This window comes from Camellia sinensis, chromosome 6 (genome assembly GCF_055761805.1).
Source record: "Camellia sinensis isolate YWXY chromosome 6, ASM5576180v1, whole genome shotgun sequence".
Classification (NCBI taxonomy): Eukaryota; Viridiplantae; Streptophyta; class Magnoliopsida; order Ericales; family Theaceae; genus Camellia; species Camellia sinensis.
This window is the reverse complement of record NC_138966.1, coordinates 175075048-175099494: the sequence shown is the minus strand read 5'-3', so window position 1 is coordinate 175099494 and position 24447 is coordinate 175075048. Positions and strand designations below refer to the sequence as shown.

The 24447-nt window shown below is 35.6% G+C and overlaps 1 protein-coding gene across 9 annotated transcripts in view; it reads right to left on the bottom strand.

The window, feature by feature from the left end:
• Window positions 1–419: 419 nt before the first annotated feature.
• The window catches only part of LOC145793066 (uncharacterized), a 28759-nt gene continuing 4731 nt past the window's right edge, over window positions 420–24447 (bottom strand). The window contains exons 2-4 of one of the 9 annotated variants that reach the window (XR_014333562.1): window positions 13472–13579; window positions 12824–12921; window positions 420–929 (exon numbers count right to left, since the gene is read on the bottom strand). Coding sequence is in view for 2 of the 9 variants with exons in the window: in XM_082875473.1 (XP_082731599.1) it covers window positions 12198–12410; window positions 12824–12921 (311 nt within the window). In the remaining 7 variants the exon portion in view is untranslated. Of the gene's footprint in view, window positions 930–10058; window positions 10351–12039; window positions 12411–12613; window positions 12922–13471; window positions 13580–24447 lie in introns of those variants that run through there. The other 8 variants (XR_014333561.1, XR_014333559.1, XR_014333560.1 and 5 more) reach the window with 8 other exon arrangements.

Genomic DNA, 24447 nt, shown 5'->3' with positions numbered 1-24447 from the left:
AATGAAGTGTATTCCACTTTGGGTAATGGCTCAATTCCTGTTGGTTGGCCGTTTGCTTTTTCAATTTTCTCTTTCAGTTGGAATTCTTTTGAATTGAGAATTTGTCACCAAAACTCATACTCTGAACAGAAATTCCCTAACAATAACGTGGCATGTCAGCTTTCGTGGCACATTACACAATGTGATTTTATGGGAAATGTGTTTGTCGTATAAGATATATTTTTCTATTTTATAGATATAAACGTGTAACTTAAATGAAAAAACTCAACAAATTTATTTGTTATAAGTGTTTTAATAAGTATAAATTATGAAATTATTTATTTAAACTTTCTGACATACTTGACTTTTATTTGACAATTTTAATAATTTCACAATTACAATAACTTTTAACGCAACATCACAAAAGTTTATAATCAATATAAATTTGGATAATAACATGACCATATACATTGCAAAAAGGAAGGAATGCAACAAGTGTATGCCGTACAAGTTGCCAACATGAATCCCAGCAAAAAGAAATAATGAAAAAGGGACAATCCATAGTTAGTGAGGAACCATCGGACACCCAAAAACCACAAAACAAGCAGACTCCCATCCTCCAAACATGTAACAATACAGGCAAAAATAAAATAAAAAATACACAGTCCAGAATCATCTTCATCATGATTGTTCAAAAGCTCTTCCCAAATTATTGAGAAAAAAAAAAAAAATCCTCACCCAACTATCTCAGGATATTCTATATGAAGAAGATTTTCTTTATACAGAGAAATCTATCCATGACAATCATTTATGAATGGAATATAGATAGAAAATCCGAATATCAAATTTTTGAAACGGGTTGAGCTTCTCCTGCTAATATAGCAAATTTATTTTCATCCCGGTCTGTCTGGATCCTCTAGATCTAGATCTTGACTGCGGCTTCATGGGTACTGCATGTTCAAATATTTTTATTATTTTTACTAGAGAAATCAAAAGTTTCAAATATTTTTATTATCATTTCGTTTCCTTGACTCCTTCAAGGATAAAGTTAGGATACCGACGTTGGGAGGTTAAGAAGAAAGTACGGGGCAGCTCTTGTTGCGTTGGTGTTGAGTCGGGTGAGTTTAAATCATTTAGGCACCCACTGTTGATGTCCGGATTATTCCTGACTCAAAAAATGACTTTTATCTTAATTAGATGAGTACTCAATTTATTTTTTCTGGACCCCATTCAATAAGGGACTAAACTGAACGTGCATTTTAAAAATTATTTATTATTATTAGAATTGTAAGATTGATTTTTTAACAAACACAATAAGTAATTGGCAAGCTGAACCAGCAACTGCAATCAAATATTAGGTCTAACCATATATGAATATTTGTCATGTCAAGTGTGGAAAATTCCACTTAGATTGGAAAAAAGAGGATGACATAGAGTTCAAAGTATCTGGTTAGAGAATATTCCCAATTAGGAATGTATTAATGCAACCACAAATTGGGTAGGTAGGCACTCAAAACAACAACTAAATGATTTGCTTATGCTCAGTAGCCCCCCATGGAAGCCAAGCTAATGTCTTCTTCAATTCTAGTCATCTTCCACACATGGCAGTTATGTCGGTAGGCTCAGCTTGGCATAGGTTTCCCACCAATCAGTACACTCCACATAACGGTTTGGAGGTGGGTTTATTTACTGTTCTCACAAATATTCAACTCATAAAGTATATGAATCCAAAAACTTGCATATAATGAAGTGTTATCAGTATCGCATTCATCTAGTGTTGTCGCATTGTATCATGTGCAATTTTTGTATTTTTTGTTTTTTTTTTTTGTGTGTTTTGTAATAGTACTATAGTCGATCATGCGTGTCTTCTCCTTAATTGATTTGATTTAAATATTATTAATTTTCAAAAAAATTGGGTCAGTGATTACCACTTCTGATGTGATCCTCAAGCATTGCACTAAATTCTCATCTATTGACAAAAAATTTGTTTGAAAATTAAAATAATAATTCATGTTGGTTAGGTCTAGGGTTTAGGTTGTGCCCAAACACAACAAATAAGAATGGTGCACTTCTTTTATCCAGCCTAAGCACACTATATTTATTTTTCTCTTTATCTAATTCCTATCACTTTAATGTGCCATGCTACAATTGGTCTCAATAAAATTTTACAATTATTGTCATCCACACCAAGTGAATTAGTGAGATTAGTAATTACCGCACAATAATCTTTATTTCTTATCCGAATGCATTCTCAGTCACACCATCATTTTCCGAGATTTCCACTTCATTGTGTAATTTTGAGATGCAGAATTTCTGACTAAAAATTACTATTTAGCAATAAAGTTTCATTATTTTCCAATTCATTGTCTGGCGTGATGAAATATCATTAGTGATATGCGTAATTACCATTTAGCATCGATAAGATTTCCTTATTCACCAATTTCATCGTGTTGGCATGGCAAAATATCATTAGAGATACGCTTTTGGTGCGTCCAAACACGTGTATAGATTCTTCACCAGAATATACACTTGCTTCATGCCTACCAAGAATTGAGGGGGGGTCTCTACGACCATTTTGAAAAATACAGAAACTGTAGGGTAGTTGTTTTGTACAGTTACTGCAAGTGACAAAAATGAAACACTGGTTGTAGTGGGAATTGATGAATAACTAGGGCGTTTATGGAGAGCCAATGATAGGCAACAATTTTGATTTTTGAGTGTGCATGACGTCGGTTCAATTTACCTTTTTTTTTTTTTTGTGATCTCCCACCAAGTTTCATTAACTTAAAGGGATACTGTACGGGTACCCTTTTTGTTAGGGGACTATTTTTTCAACTATGATACAGACCACTAAAAGAAGAGCACTAAAAGCAGCTCTAGTGAGGTGGCATGCCTAAAAAAAATTAAAAAAAAAGAAAAGAAAAAGACAAAACACAAAGAGGAAAAAGACAATTTAATGCTCCTTTCGTGCCTCTCTTTTAGTGTTCTAAATCATTTTTCCTATTTTTTAGGGTTTTTAAGCCTTTTGGTTTAAGGACAATTTGGGGGCTATGGGGCTGCACCCAAAATCGGATGACTAGTGAAAGAAATTTTAGGTGTCAAAAGAGACTAAGCTTTTTGAGTGTAAAGGGTTACCCTTCAAATGAGGTTCAAGAAGAGAATCACATGGGATTTAAGGGCAATTTTGAGTTGAAATTTCCCCTAAACTTTGGAGTGGATGAGACCTAGTGCCCTTTGGGCTGAAAACCATGAGGAGTTATGCAGATAGAGTAATTTTGAAGTATTTTGAGTATTTGGATTTAAGAATGACAAAATGATAAATAAGTGTTCAACAGATTGTTTATATGGTATCTGAGAATGGATTTTGGGCAAATTCTTCGTTTCCGCCACAATTTAGTCATATTCACTTCTGCTTTTTCTTCAAAAGTTCAGTTGTAGTTATAATTTTTTTTTTGTAATTTTTTTTTTTAAGTTTTTAGTTTTCAAATCTGACCTTTACTTAAATTTGTTTCCACTAAAGAGAAAATTAATTAGTTATTTTTGAAAATTTTCTGCTTTTCTTTATTTATTTTGTGACAAAGCAAGGAAGTCAATTAGTTATTTCTTAGTTTGTAAAGCCTTAAGCCTAGTAGATTTTAGTGATTAATAATATTTATGTCTGTTGTGATTGTTCTTATTTTGTTCAATTCTTAGTTTTACACCCTTCCTTGCATCAACATTTTATTTTATTTTTTTTTATAAAAAATAAATAAAATTAAAAATTAAAAAAAAAACCTATCTTCCAACAATGGTCAGGGAGAGCACCTTCCATAAAAAAAAGAAAGAAAAAAAAGAGACATATTCGTGCATTCTCATTGCTCAAGCCATGAAAGTTGACTTTCCACCAAAGGAGATACTAATGGTTACTTGTGCAAGAATATGAAGACCTTTCTAGGTCACCTTTCCATTGAATTGTACCTTTTTTGCAACCAAAACAATTTTAATGCATCTCCCACTAATGGAATATGATTTTTTTTAAAAATTTTTATTTTAATACCTATAGTAGGATCGTGACGTATTAACTTTCTTCTCTTTAATATAACTTGTTGGGGGTTTATTTTATTGCCGAGTGAGAATTGTTCTAAAAAAAATATCACTTAATGGGGTGTAATCCATTATTGTTCATGAAATGGTGCATGGACACTGGGTAGACAACAGAAATCCATGTCTGTTACAAGATTGCTGTTTTCAAAATTTTTATTCCTGTTTCAATACATTCTCAATCATAAAATTATGTCTTGAAATTTTTATATTTTAAGATTTGCATCACATTTAGCTGAAAGTGCATTGAAGACACGGATACATAAATTTTGAAGACAGAGAATCTATAACCAAATTCAATTGAAGTGGGTTAAATAGAGATGCATACTAGTAATCAATTCTTGTTTCTAAAGGATGCAAAATTTAATGCGTTTTCTATAAAGTAATTTTCTTTCTTTCATTAGTGTTAATCATCTTTACGTGAAATCAATCTCATCAAAACATTATCCATCAAGAAATTAATAAACTCATTCCATGAAGAACTTGGTCTGACCATTATTAATTGACTTGGCTAGGTGAGTTAGGCCTCGTTTGAAAAGTTGGATATTTTAGTAGATTATTTTATTTTTTGACTATTTAAGTAGACTAAAATATTTGTGTTTGAGAAGATGATTAAGTTTTTTTGTAATTGGATGTGATATTTGTGAGAAAAAAAAAATAAAATAATTATGCATTTAATGTGACATTTTATCTTATTTTGTCTTTTTATGAATTTTAATAAAAAAAAAACTAAGTTTTAGCTTACCAAACACAGCCTTAATATGGTACAGCAAAACTTAAATGGGCCCTACCTAAGTTTAGCCCTAAATTTATAGATTTGAAAATTTTAAATTTATTAAAAATTGAATTAAAATTTGTGAACTCAAATTAAATTCATGTAGTGTCTAGGTAGGGCTCCCCGCTAATAGACGGTGAAATCCGTTCGTCAAATTAGTCAATCTAATAAGTCAAATACCAAGTTATCAAAAGATTAAAAAAAAAAAACTATTGTTTTTCCACCGTTGCATTAAATCATATGCACTGTAATTAATTTATTACTGGATACCATGTTTGTAAATTTTTAAAATAATTTTTCTTTTCTAATTTTCAAAAAATGCAATACATTAATTTCAAAGAACTCAATGCTCAAGATTTATTTATTTATTTATTTATTTATTTTGAATTTGAGCAACTGAACCCAACCTTGGGCAAGCCAGAGTTGGCTTAAACAAATCATTCTACCCTTCAATTTTGAACCTGGACATACTCTCAATCTGAACAAATTTATCCGAGTTACCGCCCTAAAAACAAGTAGCCAACTTTTTCTTTTATTTATTTATTTATTTTTTTGATGTTACAAGGCAACCTTACCCGGCTTGATTTTGTAAGGGTTAGGTTAGGTTTGAGATTATTTTAATCACAAAAAGACAAAATAAACTTTTTAATCCAATAAAATAAAATATCACATTCAACTCATAATTATTTTATTTTTTCTTTCACAAAAGTCAAAAAAGTCCAAACTTATTTCAAACGAGACTTTTTAACCCCAAGTTAAAATAGCTAAAAAGCCAACTCACCTACCAATCAAACTAAAGCTTCGTTTGGGAAGCCATGGTTTGGACTTTTTTGGCTATTTTAGCCACAAAAAATAAAATAGGCTATTTTAGCCATAACAAACAAAACATCACATCCAACCCATAATCATTACATTCTTCTCTCACAAAAAAACTCAAAAAAGCCAAAAAGCCAAAAAGCCCTTCCCAAACCAAGCTTTTAAGCCCATGCTAAAATAACAAAAAAAACCAAAAAGCCAACCTACTTCCCAAACGGAGGCTAAATAAAAGACTGAAATCTAAATCTAAAACAATATAAGCAATTCATTTCATGGTCATCCCCCTCACACCTTTATTTAAATACAACTTTATTACAAAAGAAGCTAGTGGTAATTGGCGCAAATACTCAACTACAACACGTAGCCCTCGTTTGGCATTTCAGGTGGAGGCTATTAGGTTAAAATAATTACAAAAAAAGACAAAATAAATTAAAAAATTAATAGGATAAAATATGACATATAAATCATAATCATTTTATTTTTATTCTCACAAAAATCAAAAAATTCAATCCAAACAAAACTTTTTAACCCCATAATAAAATAATAAAAAAAATCAATTTACTTTCCAAACCAGCCACAGGCTAATCTTTTTAGCTATGCATTAGTTAGGTAACTGTCCATTTAAATGCTCACATCTTTACATTCTAAGTAGTCGTTGCTATATCATATTTTAACAAATAAACACAATCACGTCTATTTCAATCTAAAAAAAAAATTGATCATACTTAGCCTCCGTTTTGATAAGTGGGTTGACTTTTTGACTATTTTAGTCTGGACTAAAAAGCTTGATTTGAAAAAGACTTTTTGACTTTTTGACTTTTTCAGTTTTTTTTGTGAGAGAAGAGTGTAATGATTATGGGTTTGATGTGATGTTTTGTTTGTTGTGGCTAAAATAACCTTTTTTTTTTTTTTTTGTGACTAAAATAACCCAAAAAACTCTTGCCAAACGGAGCCTTATTCTTCAATCACCAATCACAATATGTAAACCCATACATGATAAAATAAAATTTATAATTTTTTTGACAAATTAATTTGAGACTTATCATATTTTATTTAACTACTTCAAAATTTTATCACCATATATATGTTTGTATAGCATTTTGCTTGCTCATGACATCATCAATTATTTAGTCCAACAATGATTTATCCCTCTAATTTGAAGTTCTAATTGAACATTAATGAAGTGAAAATTTAAAAATAAAAAAAAAAAAATTTAAAATCAAAACATCACATCAATAAAAAGAACCCACTCCTAAAACTCTTTTAGAGCTCATAATCTAGAATTCGAAAACATTTCTTATTTAGTCTGTTTAATAATAAAACCTCCAACAGTAAACATCATCAGCCAATCATAGGCAATTAATTATTAAGATGTTCCATCATCTGTTGTACATCATCTTTCTTAAAGGTGAAAAATGAATGTTAAAGAGAAGTGAATGGTAGCTCGAATTTGAGCCCCTCGAATACCCTCCGAATTCAAAAACGACGTCGTTTTTTTTTTTTTTTTTTTTTTTTTTTTTCAGAAGAAGAAATCAGAAGAAGAAGAAGAAGAACTGGACTGGAGGGGCTATCAAAATCGGGCTGGAGGCGGAGGTAGAGGCAGGGGGCGGAGGCAGAGGCAGGGGCTGCGAGGCAGAGGTGGGGGCGACGGCGGGGCTACGACGAGGCGACGGCGGGATGACGATCGGGCGGAGGCGACAGCGGGCGGAAGGGCTGCCATCTCTTCCCCTCTCTTCCTCCTCTTCCCTTCTCTTCTCTTCTCTTTCTCTCTTCTCTTCTATTTGATTCGGGAGATTCGGGAGAGCTCAAATTCGGGAAAAAAAATATTTTCCAATTTTAAAATCTTTTCAAAATAGTACTATTTGTTGTTTTGAAAAGATAATTAATTTTATTTTTAAAACGTGTAAAAATATAAAATATAATATAATATAACTTAAAATGAATTAAAAATTAAAATATAACTTTTAATCATCTTATCAAAATAACTTTATATATGGATTGAGTTTATCTCCAGTACACATAGGGCTAGATCCGTCGAGTCTAGCCTCATCAACATAGGTCTCACTCCAATTATATTCTATTTGTTTATTTTAGTCTTTGTGTATAAATCATCAATGAATTTTTTCTTTTAAATTTACTTGAAACCACGTAGTTATGATTATCAAATAAATATAATTTTTTTAAAATAAATGATACTCATCTCCTCTGAGATTTACTAAATATACAAATTAGTCATATACCATTTTATATAGTAATTTTTTAGTAATAATTTGATAATCATATGAATGAAAAATAAATTTGTCAACAATTCTCTATAAAAATGTATATTTATATTTGTTATTTTTATATTTGTTTATTTCAGTGTTTACTCATTCGCCATCTGCCTTAGTGTTTTTTTTTTTTTTTTTTTTTAACATGATATACACAAATGCCTCAAAGATCAACATATCATATCACCAACGTGGAGCTTGTAGTGAGCTCACGGACCTAGATTGGACGGTCCAATCTTCTGCAGAGAAGTGGGAGAAGCCCAGCCCATTATATAGACATGCACACATACAAATGCATGTATATATATGATTAAAACAAAAACAAAAACAAAAAAAAAAACATTTACATATAAATCTTAATTTATAAACTATCCTCCATTAAGTCTTAACTAAAAATTTTTAAACTTTCAAATCTCATTAAATTTTTAATAGTCAAAATTACCCTTCAAACAATAATTATTTATCATTTATAATCATTTATAATGATAACATAATGATTTGACATTTATTCTAAATTTTCATAACTTTAAAACACTAACTTTCAAATAGAAAAAATTAAAAAAAATTACATGCAAAAAAAGTTATTTTTTTTTAAACAATTGAAAAAACTAAATTATTTTTTGTGCAAAATCGAAAATTTTATGTTTGTAAAGGAGTATGATGTTAAAACATTGATGTGCAAAACTCACTTTAAAAAAAATTGATAATGTTCTCAATTTTTAAATTGAGAAAAACTATTAATATTATCAGTTTTATTAGAAAATTAAATCAAACCAATAAGTAGAAAGACAAAAACGTTTAATCTCATGATCTTTTTTTTTATATTTTATTAGTTAGTGAAACAATTATCTGGAACATTAGTGCACAAAATTGATAGTGTTCTCAATTTTAAAAATTGAAAAAAAAAAAAAAAAACACTAATCACCTTGCTTGTTTCCACTTTTCAAAAAACACTTTTCAAAAAATTCTACTTTCTTATTTTCTGTGTTATTTTTTTTGTTTTTACTAATTTTTTTTAATATTTTAAGCAATTTTTTTTATTTTTTAGACACACCTAACATAAATCCACCTAAAAAGTAAAAAAATTGTAAAAAAAATCTTTTAAAAATTCACTAAATATCAAAAATACAAAAAAAAAATACAAAAATTTAGTACATTTTTTTAGTATTTTTATGTATTTATTAATTTTTTAAAATATTTTTTCACAAATTTTTTACTTTTTAGATACATCTAAGTAAGGTGCATCTAAAAAAGTAAAAAAAAATATTTAAAATTTAAAAAATATTCACTAAAAACAAAAAAACATGAAAACCAAAAAAGTCAATTTTCAAAAAACTTAATCCAGAAAACTTAAACCAAACACACTGAATAATCTTCTCAGTTTCACTAAATAGGACTTATTGGTTCAAAAAAATCTTATACAGGACCTGAGCTACCATAACATTTGTAAATAGGACATTTAGGTAATTAACTCTTAAAAAAATAAAAAAATAAAAAGGAAAAATAACATTTTCAAATTAATGTGTACATTTTTAAGTGGAAGTCTCACTGATTTGTAATTTTTGTCCCATTTCTCCACAATATATATAATAATAATAATAATAATAATAATAATAATAATAATAAGTGGTGGTATTTTATACACGTAAGTATTTGTTGTCCATGTTTTTGGGATATGCCAATACATTAGTAGATAGGTGTGCATTTTGCACCAATTAGTATGAATAGATGTGAAACAAAGGAAGGTCATGACAGTGAAACATACTAATGGCTCCAGCATCAAGATTTACAGAAAAAAAATAATAATTGAAGCAATTGCATAGAATTAATAATTAGCAAAAACAATATGCAAAATGACCCTACCATTATCCCTTTCCACCTTTTTTTTTTTTTTTCTTCTTTCTATAATAATAACAATAATGCAATAATTATATGGTGGTGTGGTGTTGATAAAAAAAATAAATAAATAAAAAACAGGTAATGGATTCTGATCTTTCTGATTTAGTGGGAACATCTTTGGCCACAATTGAGTCTTTTAATAAATGATGTGTAACAATGGAAATCAAGTGAGACTGAACAATCATGTATACAATTTATTAATGTCTAAGCAAGAAAAATATAGTAGTTGACTATATATATGATTTGAAGTTTGTATCTGATTTAAATCTATTCCCAACAGAATACGGACACATTAAAAACAGAAATGACATTAACCCATTTACTTTAGGTCTGAAAATATCTATATTTAGAATATATATATATATATATATATATTCTTACAGGATCCACTACCAAAATAATGTGACAACAACAGTCACATCATTCTGTATTCAATTGCTACGTGTAATTGTTTTTTAATTTGTATACCATCGACTTTATGCTTAATGTATATCGTTTGAAGAATTGATCTTCAACCATGCATTAGGACATCTTTCGTTATGTATCAGCAGTGAGGTGAGGGGAAAAAAAGTACAGCTAAAATCGAAGCACATGAAAAATATGGAAAGAAAGAAAGAAAGAGAAGCAGTGTTATTCAAGTTGACAATCAGTTTAAAACTTAATTCACATAATGAGTACATTGATCAGTGCTAGAGTGGACTAATAATATCTATACTCAACACGTAATCAGTTTCAAACCAACTATCGAACTTATATATCATTTTTCATATGAAGAACATGGGATGTCTAAATTCATTTGGTTCGTCAACCAACCTCCCACATGCCAATGCGCATGTAAACAAAACCAAATGGATGATTTACACGTCTACTCTCTTTGACTTTTTTCTATTAAAAAGAAAAAGAAAAACAGAGTAAATCGAAGAATGTTGTTGATTGTTGAGCCTCCAAAAACTTGGAAAATATGCCTACACAAATGATGTCTTTAGGGACAAAGGAAGTGAATTTTGTTGTCTATGTTATCGTCGTGGTTGTCTTCTTCATCTTCTTCTTTTCTGAAACCCTACTGGTTTGGGAAAAGTGGCATACGATTTCAACTCAAATCATGCCCTTCTTCATCAGTAATATCTCTTCCTGCTTTACTAGTTACTACTAACAACTACCTCTTTTGTTGCTACTTGCTACCACTATCACCACTACCATTACTATACTAGTTCCTATCATTATCAAATTCTCAATTATCATATTGATAAAGAGTCATCACCCACCTTTCTAGCTTTTTTCTCTCTGGAGAACGATTCTAACATACTATATCATGATGCTCCCTTTCATTGTTGAAAGCTTGTGGAAGAATAAAAAAAAAAAAGTTGTTGGAGGTTTTCTAGATACACTAATGCTATAAAAACATAAATTTCTCACAAATGAGTGTATAGAAATGCAGTGTGATTGCACTGCATTCATGTTCGGTGGAACCCACACTATCAGGATGAATAGCTCACATTTTGAAAAATGGTTCTACAGGATTATGAGTTTTTTTCTTTTTTTAATTTCATCTCTTTCACAAGGCACTTTCAAGGCTGCCCTAATATGGCCATATTGAACAAATCCTTGCAGAGCAAACTTATTCGCAAACTATGTTTATCAGTTAGGACCAGACACAACACCAAGAGAGTCGAACCTTAGACATCTAGGTTCAATTACAATTCACCTCAAGACAAACTTTTCACCCTAAGCTACTCATGCGAGGCTACCATAATGCTTACCCTCCCTTTGTCTAGCATGACTTTTGGTGCTACTGCAAGGCTAATTTTTCAAGCTTCTCAGTAAAGTCCATTATCCAGTGGTTCGACCAATGTGCAGTGTTAATATGACTAGCACAGACTTCCTCCTTAATATTATTTCACAAAGTGACTATTCATAGACTCGGCTTCATACATTCACATACTAACTAGTTCAAACCTTTAACATTGCACCAATCAATAACCACTTTTCTAGGCTCCCAATAGGGCTCTTGTTAAGTTGAAAGATGAGCTCAAACTCATGTCATTAAGTCCATAAGCATCTATATACTACAAGATGAACCACTGGCTTTATATTGAAGACATCATTCTATTCTTCCCAAATATTGACTCCCATACCATGCTCCATTTGAAGCTTTTCATTGGTTGGTGACAACATACAAATTACCATAATGTCGCATGATGTCACCCTCGCACCAATAACTAATAGATAATTGGGGAACCAAAAATTGATTCTCTTGAAATATATATCTCCAATATGCTAATATTAGTCAGATCACACGAGGTTGGACTGAGATTGGCTTAATTAAAAGACCGTTCAAGATTGTTGGTAAGAATAAACAATTTAAACAAGCCCAAATACTATCTTGAATCAAAAACTGTTTTCAACCCAAGCTGCCAAGCCCAACAAAACTTGTAAAGAAGGAAAAAAAAATTCTCTGGAGACTCTAAATACGTTGCAAATATGTATTTCCGTTTGTGGTGTTGGACCTGCAGGCAGTGTTGAGAAAATGTGTGATATGTGGATTTAAGTAGAGCTCCAGTAGGAATAGCGAAGGTCAGTGACAAATATCCCTATACTTGAAAACAAGGTTAAGAGAGTGTTGAAACATAACATATACTAATATTCACTCTAACGAGATATTTGAGGCTTTAATTTTCAATTACAAATATGGGTTTCAATGATAGAAAGGATGGAAACTCACTAACTAGATGCAATGATTATCTTGCCATATTCTAATTTTATGAATGGCCTAGAATGAAAGTAGTAGATTGTATTAGTTTGTGATGTAGGCAATTTATTCCATTAAGAATTTCTCAGTTTGGATTACAGGATTAGACATTTTCTTCTAGAATGTTAAAAAAATTAAAAAAGTAAACCAAAATAGGAATTTGCACACCAGTAAAAGAGACAATTCGGGATTCTTCTGAACATGAATTTTAAGAATTTGATTAAATGAGATTGAATTGTGTGAATGGAGATATACCTTTACAACCAAATGCCCCCCATCATAATTCCTTCCACTAATCCACTGTGTCGTAATCGCCATGAGATAAAGAAGCACCGAGGCCCCATCTCTTCCCCCTGCAACATGTAGTCAAAAGACAAAGCAACTTATAAGCTATAACCCAAAACAATCGGCAGATTCTCTTATCTACAAAGAGCAAATAAATTATAAAAGTAGCAGATTCTCTTTCTGGAAGTGTGCTTCCCAGGTACAATGGATATTGGTTGCTAGTACTTTGTGGGCATAGTTTGAATGCTACTGTCAATACTGTTACAAGTAGAACAAGCACAAACTTTCCTATTTCGAATGCTTAATTCAATTGTGAAATCCATGTATTCCTCATAAATTGATAAAGACCATTAAATTCCACCATGACAGTCCCAATTGATATTTCAAGAATTCATGGATAACCAGAAACCAAGAATCATCCTTCAGTCAAATTGCCCTAGCACTTTGGAGACCCAATGGCCCATCCTATCTAAATCAAATCCCTGTCTTTTGTTTTCACTCATCACCGTTGCTTTCTCATATGCATGTCTTGTAACGTGTCATATGCTTGGTAGAGATACTGCAGTCCAAACCTACTGTCAGCATTGATAACCTTTCATGTAAAGAGGTCTGAATTACCTTATCAAGACCCACTTCCAAGTCTCCGAGATTCATCATCCAACATTTTAATGCTCAATGAAGTTAGTGGGGAAAGTCACTGTCAAGAAGCTAGTTTGACCTACAAAACTGGAAGGGCAAGATGAATAAAAAATGGGTCCCTAATCCATATGTGGCATAGAACAGAGAGTTATATATTACTAGTGCAATAATAAGTTTGAGAAATTCATCTGCATATGGTGGAGCTAATTTGGGTTTCAAAAAAAAAAAAAAAAATCTAGGGAAAAAGAGAGAGAGAATCATATGGACCTCACCTTTTAGTGGGGAACATTGAAATGTATTAAGGCATTAATGCTACTAAGGCAAAGCCAGTGCCACTCCGTATATATTCAGTGGTGGCTTTATAAAGATTGATATGGACATTAACCATTAAACAACGCAAGCACAAGAAGAAGAAAAATAGTGGGTGGATCTATCAAAAACACTTGCTTCTCAAGACCTAAGCCCAAGTTCTTCCAACTGAGAACACCATGCTCCACTCAAGTAATATATGAATCACATACGCAAAAAAATTGACATAGGAACCATATCTTTGAACAATTGACCAACAACTCAAGTTGGATATGGATATGCTGGCATCATAAGGTCTATATATGGTTTAATAACCTCATTCTTCCATAACACCATAATTACATTTTCCAACATGTAGAAACCCATTAAACATATAACAGTGTAAGCACTTAAGTAATGAAAATCATACATGGGTTACCAAGATCAAATTATTTATCAAAAAAAAAAAAAAAAAAAAAAAGATCAAATTATTATCCCAACTCCCTACTGGAAAATAATTTATAAAGGCCAATGGATCCATATTTAAGCCATAAATATCGGGGGTGTTTGGTGGGGCTTTTTTGAGTCAACTTATGATTTCTGGCTTTTAAAAAGTTATTTTGGATTGTTTTTAAAAAGTTATTTTGGATTGTTTGATTAAACTTATTTCAAACAGCTTCTGATTCTAACAACTTATTTTAAGTCAAAAAAGCTGATTCTGAGAAGCTGCTCACCCCTTGCTTCTAAGTATCAGCTTCTGCTGTGGACATGTTAATTCACGGTTATACTCTTAGATTTTTTTTTATTTTTTATTTTTTTAAAAATAGAAAAAGACCCAAATGGGCTATAAAATATTATTATTATTATTTATGAAAAATGTAGACAAATAGTGAATAATAAAAAATAAAAATTAATTGAAAAAGCTACTTCACAGTTTATTTAACAAACACTACACAGCAATTTAAATCTACAATCCAATAGCTATACCAAACAGATTAATAGCTTCTGATTAAAGTCATAATTTATAATCTGTTAAGCTATAATCTATAATCTGTTTTAACAACTACACCAAACAGCACCATCAAATACAGAGTTTTCTGAAAGAACTGAAATAGTGCATGCTTTACAAGCGGAATATAACAATAGGCCTTCTCATAATAATATAACAAGTGGCATGAATTGTAGCTTCATTTACATATAGGGGTGGTTTGGGATGATCTAAATAAATGTATCTTTTAACTTTTTATGAAATATGGGTTGGATTTGAACTGATGTGGTAGAGAGATAATGTGACTTAAATAAGATAGTGATATATTAGCTTTTTTAGGTTATGACAAACAAGGCCACATTGGATGCCAGCAATGCAATAAATTTGCATGATCAGGACGTGATCATGATGCAATCATCATCGTGGACCCTTATAAATCAACATCCAGCAGGCAGAAGGGCCCACTAAATACAACAGTTTCAGGAGTTTGTTGGGTCTATTATTCCTCAGTCTTTTTTCTACTAGGAAAGGGCATAAAGAAACAATGACCCATCTCAACCTATTGCAGATCAAAAGCCACATGTTTCAGTTAGTAACATGACACAGAGGTGTAAATAATAATCAAACCAGTGACTGAATGGTCTCACATACACTCTTTGCTGTATTGTACTTCACTTAATTATAGAGTTTACACAAATGGTGATATATACAATCAATTTTACATCTTATCTTATCACAACATAGTTTTGAAATCAAATAGTTATCTAGCAAGAGCAAAGGTCACTAACAAAGGGAAAAGCATGTGACTTACAGTACTTGCCTATTCAGAAAGTGTGTTACAAAAGTTAGAAGTCCATGGATTCAGCTGGAATTCATTACCCAAAAAAAGTTTGATGCAGAACAGGTTCAAGTTCAAAGGAAAATTAATTAATGGATACATTGGATACACTTCATTCCTTATATTAATGGATACATTGGATAAATTTCATTCCTTGTATTCATGGATACATTGGATTGTATTCATGTCTTTCAAACTCTTCAAGGTCTAAAGGTTAGGTTCTTTGTATTTGATACATTGTATTTGGTACAAGAGTTTAAGAGAGTGTTTTAGTATTTATTTCTGTATTAGGAAATTCACAGTTTGAGTATCTAGTAGTTAGTATAAATATGTTTGTAAGCCCTGTGGCAAAAGGATAGAAAAGAAAAAGAGTTTTTTTAAGAATATAACCAGAGTTCTCTCCATTTGCCTTGTGCGCAAGGTTGTTTATCTTTGCTCGTGAATTCGAGTTGTTACCGTCCAAAGAACGATATCTTCCCCTTCGTCTACTAGAACGATATCTAGTCATTCATTCCATTACAACGCTGTGTCAAGTGGTATCAGAGCGAGGTCCTCCCTTGTCTCAATGGCCAACGATGGTGAGACTTCACCAAAATCTAACAATGAAGCTGTGTGGGGTGCAATCGAGAGGCAACAACAACAGTTGGACCAGATTCTTGGTCTTCTCAATAGATTGAATCTCAACGCCGAGAGAGCAACAACAGAGGATCCTATTGTGCCTCGCGGCCAACATGTTCGTGAACCAAGGGTAGGCAACAATCCTGGACGCTTAGGGGTTCCTCTTAGGTGTGTTGTAAACAACCCAGTTTACGATGGTGATTCAACAGATGATGATCTTGAGTAGATCGCAATGTACGAGGAGCCCAGAGAAGGTGTTCGGTATAACAACAATAACTATCGTATGAGGATGGACCTCCCTTCCTTCAATGGGCAGTTAAACATCGAAGATTTTCTGGATTGGTTGAATGAAGTAGAATGGTTCTTCGATTACATGGATATCGAAGAAGAGAAGAAAGTAAAACTTGTTGCGTACAAACTGAAAAGCGGTGCTTCTGCATGGTGGGAGCAATTGCAATTGTCTAGGATGCGACAAGGCAAGAGTAAGATTTGGGCTTGGCACCGAATGAAGGTGTTAAAATATTGATGTATATTATTGATTGATATCTGATACAAGATTGTTATATTGATATATATTATTACAAATCAGAGTGGCATTATATAGGAGAGGGTTTGGGTTAGTGAGTGGTGGTAGTGGATGGTAGTGGAGGAGGTGGGTGGTAGTGGAGATGGTAAGTGTGTTAGGTTTAGTGGGGTGGATGTAGTGGGTTAGGTTAGTGGGTTTAACAGCCCCCCTCAAACTCAAGGAGGTTAGACACAAACCAACTTGAGTTTGGAGAGAGTTACAAAACAGAAAAATAAACTGATAAATAAAATAAAACAGGATAGGAGACACGGTATGGTCGTGTCAGACCGTTGTAGCAGACAGTTTACGGGGTCATGTCGGACCGTTGAAGCAGACACTGTGTGGTCGTGTCAGATGTAGAAGACAGTTTACGGGGTCATGTCGGACCGTTGCAGCAGACACTGTGTGGTCGTGTCAGACCGTTGTAGAAGACAGTTTATGGGGTCATGTCGGACCGATGTAGCAGGACAGTTTACGGGGTCATGTCGGACCGTTGTAGAAGACAGTTTACGGGGTCATGTCGGACCGATGTAGCAGGACAGTTTACGGGGTCATGTCGGACCGTTGTAGAAGCTGACCGGAATCAATGTCGGGACAGTTTATGGGGTCATGTCGGACCGATGTAGCAGACAGTTTATGGGGTCATGTCGGACCGTTGTAGCAGACAGTTTACGGGGTCATGTCGGACCGGTGTAGAAAACAGTTTACGGGGTCATGTCGGACCGTTGTAGCAGACACTGTGTGGTCGTGTCAGACCGATGTAGAAGACAGTTTATGGGGTCATGTCGGACCGGTGTAGAAGACAGTTTACGGGGTCATGTCGGACCGTTGGAAAAGACAGTTTACGAGGTCATGTCGGACCGGTGTAGAAGACAGTTTACGGGGTCATGTCGGACCGTTGTAGCAGATTGTGGTGGTGCACCAAGGGGGTGACTTAGGGAGTGCGCCATGGGCGACTTATACATTATACTGGTATAACCCCCCCTCAAACTCAAATAGGTGTGAAGATAGAAACCTATTTGAGGTTGAAACAAAGGGATTGATAAAGCTGACCGGTGTAAAAGACACTGTATGAGTGTGTATATAGGCTGCCCAAAAAAAAATATACATGGATGTAGATATTGAGCCCTCAAAAGTCGTGCCCTCAAAAGGTGTGCCCGCACCCTCAAAAGGCGTGCCATCAAAAGGCGTGCCCGAATGCATCAAAAGGCGTGCCATGAAAAGGCGTGCCAGTTTGTCGACGAGAAGAGGCGCGCGATGCGCGTGGCTGCCTCGGCTATTTAACCAAGACAGAGCTGAGGCAGAGGCGAAGACAAACAATTGGCGAAAATCCTCTGAAAAACTCTTCGTTTTGCTGAGAAGGTTTTGCTGAGAAGATACTCTGTAACACTCTCTATAACACTCTGTTGCCCAGAAAAAATGGCTTCGTCTTCCCGCGGGCTGCTCACCCTCTTTCCCGACCTCAACGAGTCTACAGGAGAGAGAACTGGTGCGGTGGCCAGTGAACCTCAACCAAACACTGCTGGGTTTGCTCCGCTGAACTTTCCGATGCGGTCTGTGGAGCAAAAAATGGCGGTGCAGTCGGATGTGGAGGCCAATCAGTATACGTTGAAGGCATGTGTGGAGTCCATGACGGCGGTCACAAATCTGTCGCACCGGCTACAGAGTAGGACAAATGAGGTGCAGCAGTTAAACTCCCAGCTGGCTCTGCTCCAACGCATGTATAAGGATGCGCGAGCAGAGATGAGCGTGCTAAGGGCAGAAAACAAGGAGCTGAAGCGGAAGGCCACCGTGATGTTCCGATTTGGAGGTCCGCCATATGCTGCAGTGGAGGAGTATGGGGGAGTGAGCATGCCCAGTGGAGTGGGAAACACGGAGGCAACACTGGCAAGGACTGCCCAGGACGGAGGCAAAAAGAAGAGACCTGCAGTAGAGTAGAGGAGAAAAATTCTGCCTGTGGATGAGGTTTTTTTTTTTTTTTTTTTTTTTTTTTGTAAAATGGTGATCGGAGTTGATCCTGATATGAATAAAATGAGTGTATTATGCAAGTTCGTCGTCTGCCGGTTTTTTTTTTTTTTTTTTTTTTTTTAAATAATAATAATAATAATAATAATAATAATAATAATAATAAGAGGGGACAAGCCCATATGGGTGGAACCAGCACAGGGTGTGATGTTATGATTGATTATTTTAATATATATATATAAATGGAACCAGGGGTGTGATGTTATGATTGATTATTTTAATATATATATATATAATAAAATAAAAGAAAAGATAGGTATAAAGAAAGTGGGGGATGTGGGCGGTGGATGTGTGATAATGGTTTTGGATGGAGAATGGAAAAGGGGATAGAATAATAAGGAAAAAAGGGAATGGGAAGATTAAAATAAAAAGAAAGGAAAGAGAGGGTGAAAAGTGAGAGAGAAGAGTGAGTGCCCCCCATGTGGTTCAGCCGAGAGATATGATGAAAGTGGGTCGGTGTCGGGCTGTCTGTTATCTCCTTCTGAATCAATCTACACTATCTCCATTTAACTATTGTTCATTCTCTCTCTCTCTCTCTCTCTCTCTCTCAAACTGTGTAACTGTTGAAACTGCAAAAGACAGTGGTTGGTGGGAGAGAAGGTGGAAGTAGATAGAGTGGATGGTCGCACACCGAACCAATTGAGACCGCTCGCTTGTTCTCGTAACACACTCAATCGTGCTCATGGCTCTGCCACTTGGTCTCAAGGGGAAACGAAAGTTATTGCTGCAGTATACGGGCCGAAAGCAGGAACCAAGAAGAATGAAAACCCTGAAAAGGCTTGCATTGAAGTTGTTTGGAAGCCCAAGACTGGGCAGATTGGGAAACCAGAGAAGGAGTATGAGATGATCCTCAAAAGGACTTCGCAAAGTATCTGTCTTTTGACTGTCAATTCAAATACCACAACCTCAGTTAATGTCAGTGGATGATTATCTTCAGTGTCTAGAACGAGGTAGGGCTGCAAGTGCAAAGTTGTCTGGATTTCTCAGGAGAAGTTTGCAGCCGCAGGTGTCCAAGTAACGACTCCAGCTGCTTCAGCTGCTGTGTGCTTAGCGAACTGCTTTGAGTCCTTGCATGGAGTCAAGCCGGCGATGGCGGCTGAAGCCGGCGGGATGAGAGCCGCGGAGATGAGGATTGAGGAGAGAGCTAAGGCGGCTGAGAAGGCTTGGAGAGCCGATGTGGTGGAATCGGGTTGTGTTTTTGTGTGATATCCAAGAGAGAGGTTTGCCCGAGAGGCCAAGAAGATGATTCAAGGTGGTGTGGCGGTGCACGGCGACGATGCGGGTGCCGCCGACATAGCGGAGTTGGTTGTCGTGGTGGCTCAACTCAGGTCAGAGATCGGAGATGGTGATAAAGGTGATAAAATATGTGTTGTTTTTGTTTTCAGCTCAGATGCTCTGTGTCTTCAAGGTGAAGTTCTGCCATGGAATTTGTTAGTAGCAGAGTGAATGTATGTGTAGAGGTCCGGCGGGCGGCCAAGGCGAGGCTGCCGCCCGCCGGTGAAGCGGAATTACTAGGTTGTCAACCTTGCTCTGATACCATGTTAAAATATTGATGTATATTATTGATTGATATCTGATACAAGATTGTTATATTGATATATATTATTACAAATCAGAGTGGCATTATATAGGAGAGGGTTTGGGTTAGTGAGTGGTGGTAGTGGATGGTAGTGGAGGAGGTGGGTGGTAGTGGAGATGGTAAGTGTGTTAGGTTTAGTGGGGTGGATGTAGTGGGTTAGGTTAGTGGGTTTAACAAAGGAATTGATAAGAGCACGTTTTCTTCCTCCAGACTATGATCAGGTTCTGTTCCATCAGTACCAACGATGTCAACAAGGTGCCAGATCAGTCCATGAGTATTCTGCTGAGTTCCAACGACTTTCCTCGCGTAACGACTTACCAGAAATGGAAGGACAATTGGTGGCACGATTTGTGGATGGATTGCGTACAAATCTACAGGATGTGGTTAACATGCAACCAGTTCATACGTTGCTGGATGCCATTCAATTGGCAACAAGGGCCGAATTGCAATTAGCCAGAAGAATGGGTTTTCGAAATCAGCCCTCTACCAGGACAGTCATGCCTTCACCAGTACAAAATCAGTCCGAGCAGGGTAAAGGAAAAGCAGTCATTGAAGCGGGTCAGAGTCAAGCTTCTCAGAATCAGACCAAGGCCCCATGGAAAGGTCAGACTCATACAAAGACGAGTACAAGTAGTTCAAGAACACAGAGTGACCCTTACGCTCCATCACGAAGTGATAAGTGTTATCGTTGCGGAGAAGTTGGACACTATTCTAATCGTTGTCCCCAGCGACGTACTGCCAACGTAGTTGAGCATGAGGAAGAAGAAGGCAGACAAGAGGAGGAGAATTTCGAAGAAGAAAATCCAGCAGAATGGACCCATGAAGATGAGGGTGTATCGCTTGTTGTACAGCGTTTGATGTACACACCACGGAAAGAGGATGTTTAGAGGCACAATATCTTGAAAACTTGTTGTACCGTCAACCAACGAGTCTGTGATTTGATTATTGATGGAGGTAACAGTGAAAATATCGTGTCAAGGACTATGGTTGATAAGTTGAATCTTCCAACAAAGAAACATCCGTCTCCTTATAGTATTGGCTGGATCACAGATGTCGATGAAACAAAAGTAACAGAACAATGTATTATTCCTTTCTCTATTGGGCCAAATTATAGAGATGAGGTTTTGTGCGATGTGGTCGACATGAATGCTTGTCATATGTTGATGGGTAGGCCGTGGCAGTTTGATTTGAACACTGTGCATAGGGGAAAGGAGAATACTTACACCTTTTACAAGGATAAAGTAAAAGTTGTCTTGGCTTCTATGAGGCGTGAAATTCGAGTAACAGCCTCCCCAACCAAGGCAGAATCTTTTCTTATAATACCAGATTTTATAAAGGAAGTCAAGGAAACGCAGTTGGTTTATGCTTTAGTGGTCAAGGGTGAAGAACAAGAAAAAGTTATCATTGCGATACTAGAGCGAGTTAAGCCATTAATTACCGAGTTTCAGGGACTTGCGCCAGACGAGCTGCCAACAGAGTTACCTCCTATGCGGAACATCCAGCATGAGATTGATTTTGTTCCCGGAGCAAGTTTACCGAACTTGCCACATTACAGAATGAGTCTGAAAGAGTTTCAGATTTTACAGGACCAGGTTAATGATTTGCTACAGAAAGGTCTAATCAGAGAGAGAATGAGTCCGTGTGCAGTGCCAGCCTTGCTAACTCCGAAGAAAGATGGAAGTTGGAGGATGTGCATTAACAGTAGAGCCATCAACAAGATCACGGTAAAGTACAGATTTCCTACACCAAGGTTAGATGATATACTGGATAAATTGAATGGTTCGAAAGTGTTTTCAAAGATCGATTTGAAAAGTGGTTACCATTAGATTTGTATCCGCCCCGGTGATGAGTGGAAAACAGCATTCAAGACAAGAGAAAGGTTGTATGAGTGGCTTGTTGTGCCATTCGGATTGTCTAACACGCCGAGTAGATTCATGCGATTAATGAATCAAGTATTCCTGCCTCTTGGAAAGTTCGTAGTTGTCTATTTCGATGATATCCTTATTTATAGTCATGATGAAGAAGAGCATATGCAACACTTGAGGAAAGTTTTCAATGTTTTGCATGAGAACAATTAATATGTGAATTTGAAGAAGTGCAGTTTTTTGACAGACAGCTTGATCTTCCTGGGCTATGTTGTGAGTGCCGAAGAGATCAAGGTTGATGAGGCTAAGGTTAGAGCCATTCGAGAGTGGCCAACCCCAATGTCCATTACCGACGTACGCAGCTTTCATGGTTTGGCAACTTTTTATAGACGTTTTGTGCGGAATTTCAGTACCATTGCTACCCCACTCACAGATTGCATGAAGCATAAGCAATTTGTGTGGACTGATGCTGCAGAACAGAGCTTTGCTGTTTTGAAAGAGAGGTTGACCACAACACCGGTTTTAGCCATGTCGAACTTTGATAAGTTGTTTGAGGTTGATTGTGATGCTTTCGGTATTGGCATTGGAGCTGTTCTTTCTCAAGAAGGCCAACCCATAGCCTTCTTCAGCGAGAAACTTAATGATGCTCGACAGAAGTGGACGACGTATGAGCAAGAGCTGTATGCAGTAGTACGAAGTTTGTACCATTGGGAGCCATATCTGATTCAACGGGAATTTGTGTTAAACAGTGATAACCAAGCTCTCAAGTATCTTCAGAATGCTACCAAGCCAAACCGAATGCATACCAGGTGGATTGCTTATATACAAAAGTTTACCTTTTCTCTTAAGCACAAATCTGGTCAATTAAATAAAGTAACTGATGCGTTGAGTCGACGAGCTTCTTTACTTATCATTGCGAAAAATGAGATTTTTGGTTTTGAATATTTGAAAGAGCTTTATGCTGATGATGAGGATTTTAAAGATGCATGGGCACAGTGCAATTCAGGTTTTCAAGAATCTAGCAAATACCTGCTATTTGAGGTATTTTATTCTTTGATGATCGTCTTTGTATTCCTCGCGGGTCTTTGCGAGAGCACATTATTCGAGAAACTCATGGTGGAGGCTTGGGAGGGCACTTGGGGCGAGACAAGAACATCGCTATGGTCAAATCTCAATATTATTGGCCTCAGTTGAAAAGAGATGTGGAGAGGTATGTGAAGCGTTGTTACACATGTCAGACTACGAAGGGTCAAGCACAAAATACTGGATTATATACGCCTCTTCCTATTCCAGAATTTCCTTGGGAGGATCTGTCCATGGATTTTGTTCTCGGTCTTCCACGAACACAGCGTGGTGCGGATTCTATTTTTGTTGTTGTTGATAGGTTTTCGAAGATGGCGCATTTTATTCCTTACAGGAAAACACATGATGCCAACAATATTGCTCAACTATTCTTTCGCGAGGTAGTTCGTCTTCATGGTGTGCCAAAGTCTATAGTTTCCGATCGCGATAACAAGTTTCTAAGTTATTTTTGGAAGTCTCTTTGGAAAGGGCTGGATACAACTTTGCAGTATAGTACTACATGTCATCCCCAAATCGATGGTCAAACAGAGGTAGTGAATCGTACATTGGGAAATATTTTGCGGAGTTTGTGTCAAGAAAGTCCAAGGCAGTGGGATTTTGTTATTTCTCAAGCGGAGTTTGCTTATAACAATGTGCCAAACCGTTCGACTGGAAAGTCTCCGTTCGAGATTGTTTATGTTCGATCCCCGCTGCATACCTTAGATTTGGTTCCTCTTCCCAAGCTTCCAGGAATGAGTATCATTGCTGATCATATGGTGGAAAAGGTAGCCAACATTCATGCAGATGTTCGAAAGAAATTGGAAGAATCAGCTGCTAAGTATAAAGCCGCCGCAGATGTACGTTGACGAGTGAAGACTTTTGAAGTTGGTGATATGGTAATGGTTCACTTGTGCAAAGAGAGGTTTCCAGTGGGCACATACAGTAAGCTTAAACAGAAGAAGATTGGTCCTGTTCGCATTTTAAAGAAGATCAATGATGATGCTTATGTGGTGGATCTTCCAGAAGATTTAGCCATCTCCAAAACTTTCAATGTCCAAGACTTATTTGCGTATCAAACGACTCCAGATATCCCAATTCCTCTAGTTAACTCGGGGACGAGTTCTTTC